Source organism: Pelmatolapia mariae, linkage group LG10_11, assembly GCF_036321145.2.
Source record: "Pelmatolapia mariae isolate MD_Pm_ZW linkage group LG10_11, Pm_UMD_F_2, whole genome shotgun sequence".
Classification (NCBI taxonomy): domain Eukaryota; kingdom Metazoa; phylum Chordata; class Actinopteri; order Cichliformes; family Cichlidae; genus Pelmatolapia; species Pelmatolapia mariae.
The window spans coordinates 23,992,199-24,010,212 of record NC_086236.1 but is presented as its reverse complement, the minus strand read 5'-3'; the positions used below and the strand labels follow the sequence as shown (position 1 = coordinate 24,010,212).

The 18,014-nt window shown below is 43.0% G+C and overlaps 1 protein-coding gene across 3 annotated transcripts in view; it reads left to right on the top strand.

Moving 5' to 3' along the window:
• abr (ABR activator of RhoGEF and GTPase) overlaps positions 1 to 18,014 on the top strand; it is a 121,483-nt gene that overhangs the window by 65,879 nt on the left and 37,590 nt on the right. For all 3 annotated transcript variants that reach the window (XM_063488674.1, XM_063488675.1, XM_063488676.1), the window contains 8 exons: positions 3,102 to 3,154; positions 7,280 to 7,420; positions 7,753 to 7,874; positions 10,648 to 10,816; positions 13,100 to 13,219; positions 13,479 to 13,554; positions 13,663 to 13,767; positions 16,298 to 16,372. In XM_063488674.1, coding sequence (XP_063344744.1) covers positions 3,102 to 3,154; positions 7,280 to 7,420; positions 7,753 to 7,874; positions 10,648 to 10,816; positions 13,100 to 13,219; positions 13,479 to 13,554; positions 13,663 to 13,767; positions 16,298 to 16,372 — 861 coding nt within the window. The remainder of the gene's footprint in view (positions 1 to 3,101; positions 3,155 to 7,279; positions 7,421 to 7,752; positions 7,875 to 10,647; positions 10,817 to 13,099; positions 13,220 to 13,478; positions 13,555 to 13,662; positions 13,768 to 16,297; positions 16,373 to 18,014) is intronic.

The following is an 18,014-nucleotide window of genomic DNA, read 5'->3' as shown; positions in this document are numbered from 1 at the left end:
TATATGACGAATACTATACAGTCTGAATATTATTGGTTCAGACCGACTCGGATTGATTGCAACGTCTGTCCGTGTTTATAAATTAGATCACAGTTACCTGCAAACCTTTGCTAATCCGTGTGAAAGTGACTGCAGTCGAATTGCAACAATTGTTTGGAGACAGGTTGCTTCCCACCATGTGACCTGTGCAGTCGCCTTGTGAGCCAAAGAGTTTGACGGTGTCACATGTTTTAGCTCCAGCTATACTTTCCGTTTTGCGGTTATTAGTAAATATTATCATGCTAACATGCTACATTGGTATACATGGTATACAGTTATTATACTTGCTTAACATGAGACTAGCGCTGTGAACATATAAGCATGCTAGCATTAGCTTTTATTTATTTATTTATTTTTTTTATTTATTTATTTTTTTTTAAACCTGTCCCGTTTGGTTCTTTTGCCATCAGAATTATTGTCTAAAGGCGAAGAAAGATGCCCAACGGATTTACTTTACCAAATGGACCATCCCAGCCTTGCCGTAATGGTCCATTTGATTCAACTTTTTATTGTTTATTTTATTTTCACTTGCTGAATACGGGACAGACTTGACTGGAGGAGAGAATGTGGAGAAAGAAAGAGGGAAAGAAAAAAACCTGAGAAGAGGGACGGGGAAAAAGGGCAAAAAACAAAAACCAACAGAATAAGCAGACAAAAAATACATATATCGATCACCTGGATCACCTGTTGAGAAAGAAAAAAGAAAGCAAGCAGAAGAAAACGAGAGTAATAAACAAGATCACAATGATATATGAGAATATGACAGTAAATACTAAATATTAAACATTATTGTGCAGCACGTGAGATCGACAGCGCACAGTGTGCTTTGAGGTAGGAGCCAAAAAGGGTGTAATTTGTGTGTGTGATCACCCGTGTGTACACCTGTGAGCATGAACGCGCTTGTTTTTAAAAGGTTCCTTCATGTAATGATCTGCTAGAGGGTGTGGGGGGCCACTGCCCCGACCTCCAGGGCATGAAGCAGGTATGGAGGAGATCAAGACTCCAGACATCCAGAGGCCCCCAGAACACAAGAGACCAAGGAAGACCAACAGAGGGGCAGCCGCGCCACTATCCCAGAAAGAGCTGAGGAGAGTCCCAGATGAGGGGTCACTCAGCAGCCGCGGAGCAGAAGCCAGGGGGGGTTGCAGTGACGTGCCCGTGAGCTCCGCCGGCAGCCAGCTGTGCCTGAGTGGCCGAGCCCCGGGCCGTGAGGCCGAGGGCACCCCATCCCCAAGGTGGCCCGAGCGAGCCCCAGGCTCCAGGCCCCAATAAGCAGCCGCCAAGGAGTGAGCCGGTGGGTACCTGGGCGCCCACCCCCGGAGACAGAGAACCACCAACGCACCGATGTCTGAGGGCGTCCGCCACCGGCAGGGGAAGTGGTGGGGGGAGATGGGCCTTAGCATTAGCATTAGCTTTTAGCTCAGATTGTCACTAGGAAGTTTTGTCATGCGGCACAACATGCTCAAGTTATCCTAAAGTCATCTAATCCTCCCTGCGTTGAAATGAATACAAAACTGCCAACGTACCGCACACACAGACACACACAACAACTTAGATATTCACTGCCCTTGCAGTCAATACAGGCTCTGTAGTAAATCCTCCTGGAGGTATCAGTATTGGTTCACTGATCCAGGACCCTCAGTGGAGGCGGCATTATTAATGACCAGACATTGGAGAAACTTCAAAGAGTAACTGCAAGTCCCTCTAAAAGATTCTCTTTGGTCCTATACACTTCATGTGGGCCAGTGTATATTTTAAAAGCAGAGGGTGTGCGTAGAGTGTTAATATGACGTGTCTCATCAGTAGATCTGATAATAGTCACTGTAGGTTTCTGCTCTCGCGCTAATTTCGTAAGTCGCAGGCAGAGGTGTGGCGGAAAGACTAAACACTTAAAAGCATCCAAGTGATAGAACACCGCTGTACATATAAAGAGAGCGTTATTGAATGCTTTAAATATATAAAGTTTAAAATTCAAATAGAAGTGCAGCTTTGCCTGTAGATCTCTCTGTGGGAGCAGAGCACAGTCAGTGTGGGACAAGCTTGCCTGCATACAGAAGACACATCAGTCCTCTCTGTTTCACTGGGCCAGCTTTCCTTCTTCACTTTAGAAATAAGCTGCTTTAACTCTGTTTTCACTTGAATAAATGGAGATTAGCATGATCAATAAGTGGAACTGTTTCAGATAATTTCACAATGTTTATGACCTTGTGGGAATTTTTTTTAATTGCATTCGCTCAGTTTCTAGATCATGAGCAGAGGGGTGTTACTGTGCTTTATCAAATGTGTAGTGTGATATCATATTTACTATTTTGAGACCTTGAGGTAATTTAGGCGTTTCCTTACATGACTTGTTTGCTTCTTCTTTGTCTCCTCTTAGAGGTTCTCATGTCTGCCATCTTTCCTCCTGCGTATCTCCTCACTGTGATTTGTTTTTCTTTTATTTTCTCTCCATCCTTCACTCTGCCCTGTCTGTGGGAGTTTGTCACAGAGAGCTGTCATGTATGTCGGCTGCTGCTGTTCACACCACCTTAGCAGCAAAGCCTTCCCCAGGGAATCTAGCCAAGTGCGGTGATACAGGCTTAAACTCTGACTGAGAGGCACTGAGGGTGGCACGTTGGCAGGAGGCAGTCTTATTGCACTTTTTATAGATGCATCCGTCTGCATGTGTTGTTTGTGTTTGCTTTTATGTCCAAGTCTGAATATGTACAGCTGTTAAACTGATGAACAACAGCAGCACAAACCTTTGCTGCCCCCATATTGAAATCAGTGTTTTACTTGACACCCCCCCCCACACACACACACACACACACACACACGGCTATTTATGATCAAGTGTTTTTCTTGCTTCAGCAGTGCTTCAGGCAGGAACCTCGTCGTCATTAAGCTTTAATGTTAACCTAAGAATCATCAGCAGTGAGAGCTGTGTTTAGCTCAGCGTAACCAAAGTGGACATTTTTGTCCTCGTGTGAGCGGTGAAACTGTGACCTACTGTGTGTGTCTGCATGTATTGATTTGCCTGTAAACAACACTGACTCAGAGCCCTCCTCTTCTCTCTCCCACAGCTCTCCTTTACAAGCCGATTGACCGTGTTACCAGAAGCACCCTGGTTCTTCATGTGAGTACACAGCTTGGCTTTCAAGGATCAGCTGAATCTAAAGCTGTTCTGGCAGAAATGTCTTACTTCTAGTGTTTTAGGGTGGAGAAAAGACTGAGAACTGTGTCAAGATAAAAAACCAAAAAATAATAATTGGAGCAGGTTGCAAACACATCCCTGAGATTAAAAAGACGTGCAAGAATTAAGCCTAAAGCCTGCTTTTTGATGTTTATCGCTGAGTCCTCTCAGTCTAAATCAGCCTACCTCTTTGGAAGCGAAATAATGGTGTAGAAAGTGCCAGCGAAGCAAAGCAGAGATCTCTGGATGTGTCCAGTGTGGTCGTCGTAGTGTAATGCATGAACAGGTTTGCATGAAAGCTGACAGAAAGATGCTCTGTGCATCCAGCATGAGCATGTGTGTCATGTTCTTGTCACGTATGCAAACAAACAGAATAAAATAATTAAATAAATAAAATGTTATTTATAAAGCACCTTTCTAGACGGAATCACAAAGTGCTGCACATAAGATAACAAATAATAAAAGTGTAAAACAGACAATATAAAACAGGCAGAAATTTAACCAAAAACAGTTTTAAAAAGGTGAGTTTTGAGTTGTTTTTTAAAAACAACTACCGAGTCCACAGTTCTTAATGTATGAGGGAGAGAGTTCCACAGTCTCGGGGCCACAGTGGCAAAAGCTCTGTCACCCTTAGTTCTCATCTTAGTCTGTTTTATAGCAAGTAAGCCCTGATCAGATGACCTCAGGGACCTGCTAGGAACATAGGGCTGTAGCAGATCGGAGATGTAGGGTGGTGCCAGTCCATGCAAGGCTCTAAATGTCAAGACCAGGATCTTAAAATGTACTCTAAATTCAACAGGAAGCCAGTGTAGCTGAAATAGCAATGGTGTCACATGTGAATACTTGGAGGATTTTGTCAACAGCCTAGCTGCAGCATTTTGCACAACCTGCAGACGATCCAGAGAACCTTTGCTTAGACACATAAACAAAGAGTTACAATAGTCCAAGCGCGAGGAAATAAATGCATGTATAGCTATCTCCAGTTCAGGGCGAGATAAAATAGGGCTTAACTTAGCCACATTTCTTAAATGATAAAAACAAGACCGAACCAGAGATTTCACATGCCCATCCAATGTGAGAGTCGAGTCAAAAGTGACACCTAAATTCCTGATAGAGAATTTAACATACACAGAAAGAGGACCAAGGGCTTTCACTATCTGGGATACAAATCTGTCCGGAGCACATATGAGGACTTCAGTTTTCCCCTCGTTGAGTTGGAGGAAACTTGCAGCCATCCAACGTTTGATGGAATCTAAGCAGTCATTTAAAAGCTGAAGCTTAGATAAATCCTGGGGCTTAAAAGAGATGTACAACTGAATATCATCAGCATAACAGCGATAAGAAATGTCCTCAAAAGAGCCCATTATATGGTGGAGGGGGAGAAGATATATTAAGGTCAATAAAGGCCCCAAAACCGAACCCTGAGGGACACCACAAGAAGGGAGGTAGAGGATTACCTAAAATCGGAGACCACCACAGAAAAAGATCGGTTATGTAGATATGAGGAGAACCACTCCAAGGCAGTACCCGATACACCAACCCAATGTTTAAGCCTTTCGAGGAGGATGTGGTGTCCAACAGTGTCAAAAGCCGATGTTAGATCCAACATAAGTAGGACCGAGCATTTTCCTGCATCATTATTCATCAAAATGTCACTTGAGACCCTAAGAAGGGCTGTTTCTGTGGAGTGAGCTCTGCGAAAATCGGACTGAAACTTATCGCAAATGTTATGTTTGTCCACAGGCGCTATAAGTTGCTTAGCCACAACCTTTTCTAGAAGCTTAGCAATTAACGGTAATTTAGAGATAGGTCTGTAGCCGCTCCAAAGAGAGGGGTCTAGCTGAGGTTTTTTTTTAAAAGTGGGAGAATGGCAGCATTTTTAAAATAAACCGGAACTATACCAGACGCCAGTGAAGAGTTGATTAGAGTGAGCACAGATGGACCAATAACCAGACATTTTTGAATAATGTCTGGTTATTGTCTTTGAATAAGACATTTTTGAATAATGATGCAGGTACAATGTCAAGTGGACAAGAGGATGCTTTCACTGAATTCACTAGTTTTACCAGCTCAGGTAGTGAAACAGGAGAGAAAGTATCCAAAATGACAGGGATGAGGTGGAGATCGACATAACAGGTGCTGAATGAGAAAAATTTATTCTTATGTTATTAATCTTTGCAAGAAGAAAAGAAAGAAAACTGTCACAGTCCTCATTAGATGAAATAGGGGCCGCGGGAAGAGCAGGAGTAACAATGCCACTAATGGTGTTAAATAGCACCTTAGGATTACCTCTGCTCTTTGCAACCAAGTGTGAGAAATAGGCAGCCCTCACATCTCTGATAGCATTATTAAAAGAAGCTAAAAGGTCCTTTAGGTAGAGGAGATGAACATTTAGGTGAGTTTTCCTCCACCTGTGCTCCGCTTTACGACAATCACGTTTTAGACAACGAATACTGTCATTTAGCCAAGGAGGAGATTTGCAAGCAGAAACTCTCCTCGTTTTAACCGGACAAATTTCATCTAAAATAAAAAGGCAATAATTATTCAAAAGATTGGTTGAGTAGTCAACATCATTATGAGGAGATAGCTGTAGGTTAAAAGCATCTGCAAATTTCTCCGCTGTGGAGGAGTCTTAAGATACGTGAGCTAACCTTCCGTTGAACAGGGGACAAAAGCTCATTAAAAGACAGTTTAAAAACAATAACATGGTGATCAGAAATAAAAATGTCCTCAGAGCAAATAAAATCAATATTTAAACCCAAAGTAAAAACAAGGTCCAGTGTGTGACCTTTGCTATGCGTAGGACCGGACACATGCTGAGCAAAATGAAATGAGTCCATAATATTGATAAAATCTCTGGCGAAAGGGTCGGAGTCATCATCAATGTGTATATTAAAGTCCCCAACTATGAGCAACCTAGACATCTTTAGGGTCGAGGATAAGACGTCACTGAGCTCCGACAAAAATAACCTATTTGAGCCAGGTGGACGATACAACACAGCACAGTAAAACGGATCCTTGTTGCCAATTTTAAGCAGCTGCAGCTCAAACGAAAGAAAATGTCCAATTTTCACAGAGCGGCAGGAGAAACGTTCCTGGAAAGCCACCCTGACCAGAAACCCTAGGCTGGGTAATAAAAGTATTCAACAAATGACGAATAGTCTACGTCCTGCTGCCAGGTCTCAGTCAGGAATAAGAAATAGTTTTTTTTAGATAGTATAAAATCATTCAACACGAATGATTTATTTGACAGAGATTGAGCGTTAAAAAGCGCGAAGTAGAAGCCTCCGTATTTGCGGAGGCTCGAGTTAGAGGACGTAGAAACTCAGGCTTTGAACCATCACGCTCGTAGAATCCGCTCACCGTGGGAAGAAAAAGCCAGCTGGCAGAAGAGTCTGGATAAACCCTCCTCAGGCAGGCCGGTCTCAAAGAGCTGGGCCCAGCGTATCCAAACAGGGACGTGGAAAACAAGTCCCCCTCCGTGGAGCTTCTCTGAGCACAGGAGACAAGGCACGCTTGGCGTCGCTTACCAGCCAAACCCTGCCGCCAGTAAAGCCTGAGCTTTACCTGAATACCTCCTCTTCTCCCTCTCCTTCTCCGTGGTCTAGAGGATCCGCCAAAATCGCCCGACGAAGATCCAGCTGATGGAGGAGGGTGCAAAATGCCGAAGGAGGACGAAGAGACATCGTGAGGCATCATAGAGGATCGGATGGATAGCAAAGCCCAGATGATCATACACCAAGGCAGCCAATACATTGTTAAAACTGAATGAGAACAGCAGAGCAGAAAAAAATAATACAAAAGTAGTGGAGCGCGACAAACTGCACCCGAAAGCGGCAGAGCCAAACACAGGCGCCATCATACCGGAAGCCGATACTTAAGAAAAAGTATCTTTGACAGAAAAAAACCGAGAAACAAGATTGCTTTAGTGTTTGTAAGAAGTCTGTGTTTGTGCAGCGCGATGACATTTTCGAAGAGAAGATGAAACTAAATCTGAATCTCTGCTCACAAAGGTCAGATTTACTTTGTGGTAAAAACATTTTTAGATGATTGAATGTACTTTCACAGGATTTGCTGAAACACACTCCAAAGGACCACCCGGACTTCCCCCTCCTGCAGGACGCTCTGCGGATTTCTCAGAACTTCCTCTCCTCCATCAATGAGGAGATTGACCCTCGCAGGACTGCTGTTACTACACCCAAGGGCGAGGTGTGTGTGTGTGTGTGTGTGTGTGTGTGTGTGTGTGTGTGTTCTTAAAACACATCTTCTCCAAGAATAGAGAACTTATGTTCATATCTTTATAACATTTGTCTTCTCTTTTCCTGTTATATGAAATATTATTAGGTAATTTGAGAAAACTATAATAAATGGTTGCATTGCTTTAAAACTCCAAAGGGAACATTGAAGTTAAAAACAAAGACATGCACGTCTCTGTAAAGCAAACTGTAATATATATGTTAATTTACTAAGTCAACTTATTAATCCACAATCTCAACGATGTTTCGATTCACAACAACAGTTAACACGGAGTTCTGTTACAGGCCCGTCAGCTGGTGAAGGATGGCTTCCTGGTGGAGGTGTCGGAAAGCTCCAGGAAGCTACGGCACGTCTTCCTCTTCACCGATCTGCTGCTCTGTGCCAAGATGAAAAAGACGGCTGTGGGGTGAGTCCACCTTCATCCTCTGACAGTGTGAAAAGCTGTGAGCGCGATTATCATTATCGTCACCCCCCCATCCCCATTCCCATCTGAAAAATGCTAAAATGATGTGCGAAAGCCAGAAAGTGGAACGGGGACGGGGCGTGGATGGTGCGGCACAGGAGTCGCTTATTAATTCTCAGGGCAGAGAAAAACAGGGTGACACAGCTCTGTCACAGAGTTTTCTTTTGAAGCAGACTGTAGGTATATTCATTCAAGGCTTAAGCTGCTTTGGGCGGTAATGGCCTCTTTCTTTCATTTGCTCCCTGTCACAGCAACGTACTTTCATTAAATCTTCAAATGTGCACAGATGTAGGCGGAAGTGAAGGGAAATAATTCAAAATCACCCAGCCACTGATCTAAAGTTCCAAAACTCTGAGAGAGTCAGCTCAACAACTTCTAAATGATGAGACTCAGTCTGGATATAACGTGTGCTATTTCAAAAATTTCCATTTAAGAGCACAAGCCTCTAAATGGAGGGCGTCAGCGATGTTTTTACATATAAATTTCACGGTGTCACTTCACTCTGTCCACCTTGCACACTTTAGGATGTTAAGCTACGCTAAATAAGCTACGTTTTAATAAATTGATAGAAATGCCAGTGTTAACAGAAACATTTATCTGCTTCATAACAATGCAGTTTTATTATTTAGCTTAAGGCTCATAAAGCGTGTTGAACTGGGTTCTGCCTCTTTAAATATCCACGCTTTTTCGTCCTGTCTGTGTTTCTGCCTGTGTGTTGTGCAGTTTTCCTTCCACATCAGCTCGTCAAACCCGGCGTGCAACAGAAAGGATCACTTCGGAAAGACGCACTCCTTCTCTGATTCCAGCTGTGACTAACACAGTGGTGTTTGAAACGTCAGTAACAAAGAGAAAGACTTGCAGGCATTTTTGTCTGTATTGTTTTGAGCAGTGCAGCAGAGTAGCAGATCTACACGCAGGACAGAGTTATGCTAAATGTGTGAATAATAAAAACACTTTAAAAATGAAGACAAAAGGTGTAAGTAGAAACTGAAGGTGTTGTGTTTCAGGGTGCAAGCTAAGCAGGGGTTAAAGTAAAGAGAGGTGACAGAAAAAGATCGCTCATGTTTGTGTTTGTGTGCGTTGCTGCGTGTGAATCTTTGACACATGTCAGTAGATCGAGTGTCACGCTTACAGCACCGACTCGCCTCCCCTTTGTCTGATTGGTGCCTGCTTTGGTTGACATTCGCCGTTTCTCTGTGTCAATTGCAGCCGCCCCTCACTTGGAGGAACACATAGTGTTGCCATAACTACCAAACCTGTAAATGGGGCTATTATATGGTCTGGGTTGTTATCTCAGTGTGCCGCCTACAGCCTACGCGCTTACACACAGAACAGAGCAACCATCCAGAAACTCAATCACCTTGACTTTAGTCACTGAGGATCCCTAATCCCTGCCAAAAGCCGTGATTATCTGCACTCTATTATTTTAGAATGAGTCAGATTTACGATTGCCCGCTGCACGTTCTGCACCTTGGATAATTCATCATTTCTTTATATATGCACCACCTTTGCTGTCTGGCATTAAAGAACCACATGATTTGATATGGTGATTTATTCATTTCCTTCTCAGTCATGTATCAAACCTAGCTCCACCCCCTTTTCTTTGTGTTTCTCTAAGTCTGTGTCAGAGTCTGATTAGAACAGAAACAAATCGGTGGTCTGCAACATAAAAGGACTTCCCGAAAGACCCAAGAGCGCGTAAACAAGAAGGGCTTGATAATGGAGTGGGTGGGTGGGGCAGGAGATCAGGGGACCATAATCTGCAGCGGGAGGATGTAAAATTAATGTACTTGGATAATGAAGAAATGACAAAGTCCTTCTGGTGGGAGTCGATAGCATCACTGAGAAAGCTTTGAGTGGGAACGTGAGACTAAACACGAAGCAAGAGTCCTTTTTTTTGACATGGCTGAACAAACCTTTGAAGTTCCAGTTAAAGTGCACGCCTGAAAAAAACGAGTGCAGTAAATAAAGTAGATAAACTGTGTTTCCAGTAGCTGCTGCACTGAGATCAGTAAAATCTCATTTGTCATTTTACGTGTGTTACCTGTTTTGCCCAAGGACATTTTAACATGTAGGCCAGAGAAGCCAGAGTATTGAACCGCTCCCAGTCCACAGTGGCTCCAGCTTTCAGGTGGTTGTAGTGGTGTAAGTGCAACGTGCAGAGGAGAATATCACAGAAATGAGAACATTAAAACTGAGTTTGATTGCTTGATTTGATTGTTTAAATAAATGCATATAGTTGACAGTAAGTTTTATATGTAGAACGCTGGTAGTGTTAACAAATGCTTGTTTAGTATGGATTCATTGTGACATCAAGCTGCTTAAACTAGCCGTCTGATGAAGGTATTATGTCGTCGATGAGTCGACTGTGCAGCACTCAGAAATGTTAATTAAAATCTCATTAGAGACGGTGCACATTAGTGTCCTCAGCCCCTGTGGAAATAATGTTGTGCATTCATCATTTTTATTAATGTGACTTTGAATGAGTGGGCTATAAAGAAAAGAGGTCAAATGAGCACATGTTTGAATAGAAAAGTGTAACATTTGTTAGTGTGGCTTCAAATTGTAAACCGGTTTGCTTCGGTTTTGTGCGTCCATTCAGTTCAGTCATGATTGAAAAAGAGAAAATGTATATTTTTTATCTTTTGACTAATTCTGTTCCATCTCTTCCATTTCCATTCCTGCATCCTTCCATCCTCTCTCTGTCTCTCTGCAGTCGCCATCAGCAGTATGAGTGCAAGTGGTACATCCCTCTAGCGGACTTAACTTTTCAAACCCTGGACGACTCGGACGCTTGCCCGAGCATCCAGGTCCTGCCAGAGCACGAGATTGAGGAGATGAAGATCAAGATCTCGGTCTTAAAGAATGAGATACAGAAAGAGAAGGTAATCCTTTTTCCTGGCATTTGGAGCCCAATTCAATGCATTCGTGGGGCTTACAATGGCTTATTCAGCCATCTTGGGTTTAATTTTGAGATGATCCAGGATTAAAGAATAAAGGGGCAAATTCAGGGTTTGGAGCCCAGTTCTAGACAGCTTTAGAGTAAGAAAAGTTGCTGGTCCTGTTATGAATAACAGGAGCTTTTTGATGTTCATCTTTAAATTCTAACATATGCATAAAACAAATACATTTGAAGCCAAGAGCCACACGATTAGGAGAACTTGGTTCTTTTAAAATGAGCTTCTTTTAGTTTTAATCATTAGCTGGATTCTTTTTATTTAAGAAATAAAAATAAACAAGAAGCAAATCAGAAGTTTGGTGTCATATCAAAGCTTTGTGACCCTTCATTTTTTATTATGGCCTACGCAGACTTTACTAAATGAACTGTGACTATTGTGTGAGTGAATACAAGCAGCAAAACAAGTCCAAGTATGAATAATAAACATCCTGAAACTGAGGACAGCTGCCTTTCCTTGAGTCTGAGTGGCAAAAGTGCTGATCCAGATTTAAACTGTGACTTGTGTGTGCCACGGTATGAGTCTGTTTTGTTTAGCACATGCTGAAATGCTCAGTTGTCGTTTTGAGGTTGAAATAAAAGATGTTACAAGTACACAGTAATCCACCCCCGCAGCCATAGCTGCGTTTAAAGGCTTCAGGAGCGCAGAGTTCCTGTTATTCCCCTCTCACGGCGTTAAAACTCGCCCACCCGGAGCACAGTGAGTGACCACGGCTGGTATGTGGAGTCGCAGGAGGCGAATGCCGGCAGAGATTGAGCTGATTGTATCCAGGCAGGCTCTGACTCACCGCTTCCTGGTGAGGGTTGGGACTGTGTATGAATTTGTTTTCCTCCAATAACGTCAAGAAACTGCTCCATGAATTATATATAAAGACTCTCACAGTATGGGGCTTGCTTTAAGCAGCTCATAGACACTTTGCTGGAAAATATGAAAGATTTCAATAAGGCAGCGCTGAGTAGTCCTCACTTTAAAGTTCAGTTTGTATGTTGTTAAAAATATAGACGATGGGTGGTTTGATTTTGTCATGACGTACAGAAGAGAAGCAAAAGAAATCCTACTCATTTCTGGTGTTATTGAAAGATCTTCACTTGAACAGCTAATGAATTTTATGTAGCCACCTCCAACCAAACACAACCAGACAGGGTTGGGTCTAAAACCTAAGAGGTCCTACAAGTGTGATCACTGCAACCGCTTTGCAGATGTAACAAAAACCACTAATCAGCTGCAGTTTAATCTTTCACGCCCCGCTTTTCATACGAAGAGGCGACAACAGAAACCTAACTAAAGACAGGCCACTAAATCTCCTGGTTTAAATGAGGAACTAGATTTTACTGCATATGTTTTTCTTCTTTGTGCGTTACTCTCTTGTTCTCTGTAACTGGTGCACTGCCTTATGATTATCATGCTCTGGTTAAATTTAAACTCGACAAACACTGAGGGACAAAAGGGCACCAGCTTCTGACGTCTTCATACGTTCACACCCTGTTTAGCCACTAAACTTGTTCAGATTTGCCAATCCACGTTGTTAGGTAACCAATACTGGAATATGACACTTTGGAGGTGGAAGTTTGGTGTTACGTCTCTGTGAAACTCCCTGACGGAGACTTGTCTGCGTTGGAGGCTTTTTGTTTTTGTAGGCTAAACATGACTGTGCCGTACAAATAAAGATGTTTTAACTGTCAGTCACGTTGCCATTAAAATAACTTAATGAAATCCATAAAGCTGACTGTACACTGTGTGACTGTCTTTTTTCCATCATGTCAGGCGTCTGCTACATCTGCTTCATTCTGTTTGTTAATGGAAAAATACAATTCTAGCTGAAGTAGCTCCAGATATTTAGTCTCACAGTAAAACCCAATGTTCAATGAAATGGATACAAAAGGAAATCAGTCTTATAACTTAGAGCAAGAGCTCTCAAAGTCAGATCATATCACACCCCCCCCCCCCATCACCCACCCCTCACCTTGCACCTCGACCCTCATTTTGTAAGTCACACTGAATCTAAAAATATAAGCGTCTTCTGTATGTGTCGAGACCTGAGATGAGTCAGAGGAGAAGTACAAGTCTCACTGTCACAATCAGGAAAAGAACAGCCCTGTTTCGGATGCTGCACACAAGTGCTCGGTGTTTTATCTCTTTTACTTTAATGAGTAAGTTTCAGCAATCAGTGAGATTGAAACGGTCTCTTTTCCTGTCCGTGTCCTTGTGCAGAAAGCACCGAAGGGTCAGAGCCGCGTGGAGCGTCTCAGGAAGAAGATGAACGAGCAGGAGTCCTGGTTGCTCCTGCACTCCCCCACCATCCCTTTTCGCATCCACAACAAACATGGAAAGGTATTCTGGCCATTCTTAATCTGTTACTGGCTCCATTTGTGTCACTGCACTGTGCAGGTTTCACCACTAGAGGGACACATTTTACTTTCAAAGAGTCTGCTGTTGCAGATTTAAAGTTTGAATCCCCAAAAACAGCATCAGAGAATTTCCCATCATTCCAATTGATGTGTCCTAGTGAGGATTTTTTCCAGCTATTTTGGTTGTAATTGCTAACTGTGTGTGTGTCTGTGTGTGTGCGCGCGCGCGCGTGTGTGTGTAGAGCTACCTGTTCCTGCTATCCTCTGACTACGAGAGGTCAGAGTGGAGGGAAAGCATTCAGAAACTCCAAAAGAAAGGTACGATTGTGTTCACTTTTCAAACACTGCTCCACAGAAACATAAAGGTTTGACCCCCACCTCCCTATATGATGTTTATGATATTTATTTCCTTTCTTTTTCTTCCAGACCTCCAGTCATGCGTGTTAAGTTCTGTAGAGCTCCAAGTATTGACCAGCTCTTGTTTCAAACTCCGAACGGTCCACAACATTCCTGTCACCGGTAACAAAGATGGTAAGAAACACGAGCAGGATCATTTTTGTCTCCCTTTTCCCTCTGCTTTGAATTTAACTTCACAGAAAAGTGCCTGTTACATTCTGAGCACTAAAAAGCCACATAATAAGTTAGGGGGGCCTTGCAGGAGATAAATTTAGGCTACAATATGTTTCTCATCTAGCTCGGAGCAGTCAGTGCCACGCAGTGTGTCGGTGGCGTGCTCGCAGCTTCTATATGTTTGTTTTTTCCTCCAGATCTCCTCATTGCAGTCACTCTCAGAGTTTGGGGGTGTGACATTAAAGCCATCTGGTCCATCTACTCTGATCTGCTCAGATGGCAACAGGGTCTCTCACACACAAAGACAATACACATGCACAGACACAGAGCTCTTACACTGAAAGGCACGCTGTCCTGATGTTTTTGTGTCGCGTTTCCTTTCTGTGCATTAGAATCTCTGTGTTTGATATCCAATAGATTTAAAGTCATTTTCAGAGGGATTTTAGTTTTGTATTTTCAAAGTAGTCAGCAGAATGACAAGTGACACTTAAGTGGTAGCATATTTTATGGTGTGCTTTACCCCCCCCCCCCCCCCCCCCCCAAACGAGGTGTTTTATTTGAGTGCAACTGAACTTTATGTCTGATTCTCTTTTTTTTAATTTAACATTTAACACGGCATTAGGCTGTCAAAATAACAGATAAGTAAGTCAGACGTGACAGTACATAACACCCAACGTGGATACACAACATGACATACAGACAGATTTCTGTTAAAAATGCATTTGCACCACTTGACATGGTTTTAATAAGAGAATTAACTCTGTTTGCTTTCCCTAAACGGGTTCTTCTCACTGCTTTGGTGGACTTTTCCTTACATGTTATCTTCCTGCTGCTTTCTGTGAGAGCTTACCGAGATTCCTGTGTTTTAAATCAGACTTCAACTCCTGCGTTGTCTTAGACTTTTGACCCGCTCCTCATTACGAAGCTAGAATACACACACACACACACACACACACACACACACACACACACACACACACCTCCATCCTGACATGTGATGCAGGGAGCACAGCAGGGGTTTAAATGGAGACCAGCTGGTGGAGGAATGTCTCTCATATTTAGGAGGATGGATGACTTAAGTACTCAATCTTTCATTTGACTCCTCGCATCATCATCAGTCATCACATATTATTTCATGGTTTTCCGTTGAGCATACTAGATAGAAAGGGCAGTCGGTCTGCTATGATGCTGAACCTATGAACCGACTCTCTGTGAAACTCCCCTGTTAGTTATATAAAACACACACGCACAGTTAACCCCGAGGGCTGACTGCTCTCCTCTCAGCTGCCTACAGTGGAGCTCACAGCGGTCCTGCTGCCCTCCACCCTAGTTTATTTACCAGGAAGCAGCCGGGCTTCACAGGCCTCAACCAAAGCAGGACTGTATCCTCTTCATGTTTCTGTCGGCGGTACAAAGAGGGGTGTATGGGCTGGCCAAAAAAAAGAAAAAAGAGGTCCACCCACGATCTCTATTGAAGGCCAGCTCAGGTTCGATAGTAGACGTCTGTGCACTGCTAATGTGTGGTCTGATGCCGATCTGACAAAAGGCTGTAATAACGGTTAATTTTCTTTCAGATCCTCCAGTAGTTGTTTCCTCGGCCGTTTCCCTGATTTCATTTTATTCAGGTTTTTTCTGAAGTCATGTGAAGTTTAATCTGTCTCTTCTCAAATGTTGATAACTGACTGCTGGAGGGAATGAGAACAAAAACACTCAAATGAATGATTAAAAACAATAAGAATGTAATCTCCATTTCGGACCACCCAAGAAAGAATACAAAAACCCACTAGAGTTCCCACTAATCTGCCCCACTGAGCAACTTTAGTTTGAATGGATCTGGATGTGGCGACACATGCTTTAACACTGAACTTTCAAACTTCGCACATATTTGAACGGTTCATTTTACCTCGATGAATACCACTAATTCATGAGCCGACAGAGGGGAAAAGGTGCTCTAAATGGCCACGTGAGCTGACCCGCTTCCAGCGAAGGGAAAGAGACTCGTTCACAAAAAGCTGAAAGAGCATGTAGCATTAAAGTCCTGCTGTTGGAAACAACAGAAGCAAGTTTAGTGTCAGTGCCAGTAAATGAGTCTGCAACAGATAGAAAATAATACCACAGCTGTCAGTGATAATAAAGACTAACAGCCTGCACACAGGTGGAAAATAGGGTAAGCTCGATAGAGAGCTAGTATCATCATTAGCATTTAGTGATCAGCCAGTACAGGAAAAAAAATGTACGAGATGCAGCAGAAATGAAATGAAACCTGCGGGCAGAGCTCATGCTCCATGAGACGAGTTCCTTTTCCTTTGTTTCTTTCTCTCACAGTTTATCTTTTTTCTTTACTATATCATCGCAGAGATAAAGACAGGATGCCGGAGGATCATACATTTTATAGTTTGCAGTGACTTCTGATTACCCTGCTGATTTTTGTGCACGGACTCCCATATTTGCACCCGTGCTGCTCTAACTGCTCTGTGTGCTTGTTTTCCAGATGAGGAGACTCCTGGCCTGTACGGCTTTCTGCATGTGATTGTCCACTCTGCCAAAGGATTCAAGCAGTCAGCCAGTAAGTCTGCCAGAAACAGCTTTTTTTTTTCTTCTCATTTTTCTCTAACTGCAGTTGTGCGCACACTCTGGCTCAGCATCTGCTTACACATAGCGGCTGCGCATATACGTGTCTGCCAGCAAAACACATGACCCAGTCAATCATCACAGCCGGCACATGCAGTTTCCATCATCACATGGCCAAGATGCAAAGGAAGGAAAAATCAAGATAGAGAGTGAGAGAGAGAGGGAGAGAATGAGGTTGACTCAGAGGAAGAGTTGAAGCCAAAGTGGGATTCCTGTGGTTGTTTTCGTTAAGCAGACATCACAAGTGACAAAGATGCTGAAGGCACATTGAAAAGGAGGAACGTCAAAATCACATACAGCAGCATTCAGAAGTGGACAGCTGGCAATTGTAATACCACTCGTCTTTGTTCACACACTATGCTATTGCCTTACCTTGCACAAATGTTTCTTTGTATAGCTGTGTGCGTGTGTATGCGTGTGTGTTATCTACCGAGCTTGACGTTGGCTGAACCTCCACAAAGGCTGTTTCAGATGTGTCAGCGGTGGACAGCTGGTGCTCCGGTACACTTCGTGCCCCGTGTTGCTCAAGCACCAGTTCAATATCAAATATCAGGAGAAGAGATGGAGAGGGAGAAATGATTTCCTCAGTTACCATGACAGCCCTTCAGTGCTGGCCCACAAGAATTTCCCAGTTAATGGATTAGAAAGCGCTCTCTCCTGAAAGCCTGTTTGATCCTCAATGGAGCGCAGAGAGCTAAAGGCTTTATGGAGTGTGTGTGTGTGTGTGTGTGTGTGTGTGTGTGTGTGTGTGTGTAAGCAAGTTTGGTAGTTTCACTGATACAGTTTTGATGTTAGTATCTCCAGTGGAGCGTACAGACCCAGGGTGGGGCATGCCATGGAGGATGTGCTGGACTTGTTTGGGACTGTGGTGTTCATGATGATGATGAACACCATGATAAGGGAGGTTTACGGGGATGCCATGAGAGAAGTGCTGACACTACTGTTACACAGACAAAGTGTTCTAAATGAGGTCAAGAGTCAAATTATTAATAATCAGATTTAATTATTAGAGTTAAAGTGAAGCTTCAGCCATCCATAACTTGTATCTGATTTCATTCATTCGTACAGATCCTCTAATGTGTGTTTACACAGGTTTAAGTCCTTTTACTTGTGATAGATAAATGGGTGGGTGGTCACTGTTTATATGTGTGTGTGAGTCACTGAAGTAAATTTAACAACTATGCCTGATGATGTATTTCCAGTGGATTGTGTTCATTATTTTTATTTTATTTTGTGAGGTTTATTGCTGTGATTTCAGGATTGGGCAATCTCTTCAGTATGGTTATACCAATATTCTTTTAATACTATATACTGGAATTAAATTCTGATAGGTTACTCAAAAAGTCTAGTTTTGAACTGCTGTGGGTTCTTAGTCCCCATGTAAACAAAAACACCTTTAAATGTAGGGACTGTGATTGGTAAAGGGAGGAAGGTGACTGATATGATGGAGAGAAGGAATGAGCAGTTTGGAGACATGGAGATAGTGGTGAGATGGTTTGGACATGTGCAGAGGAGGGACAGTGCCTGTATTAGACAAAGGATGCTGACTATAGAGCTGCCATGCAGTAGGAAAACAG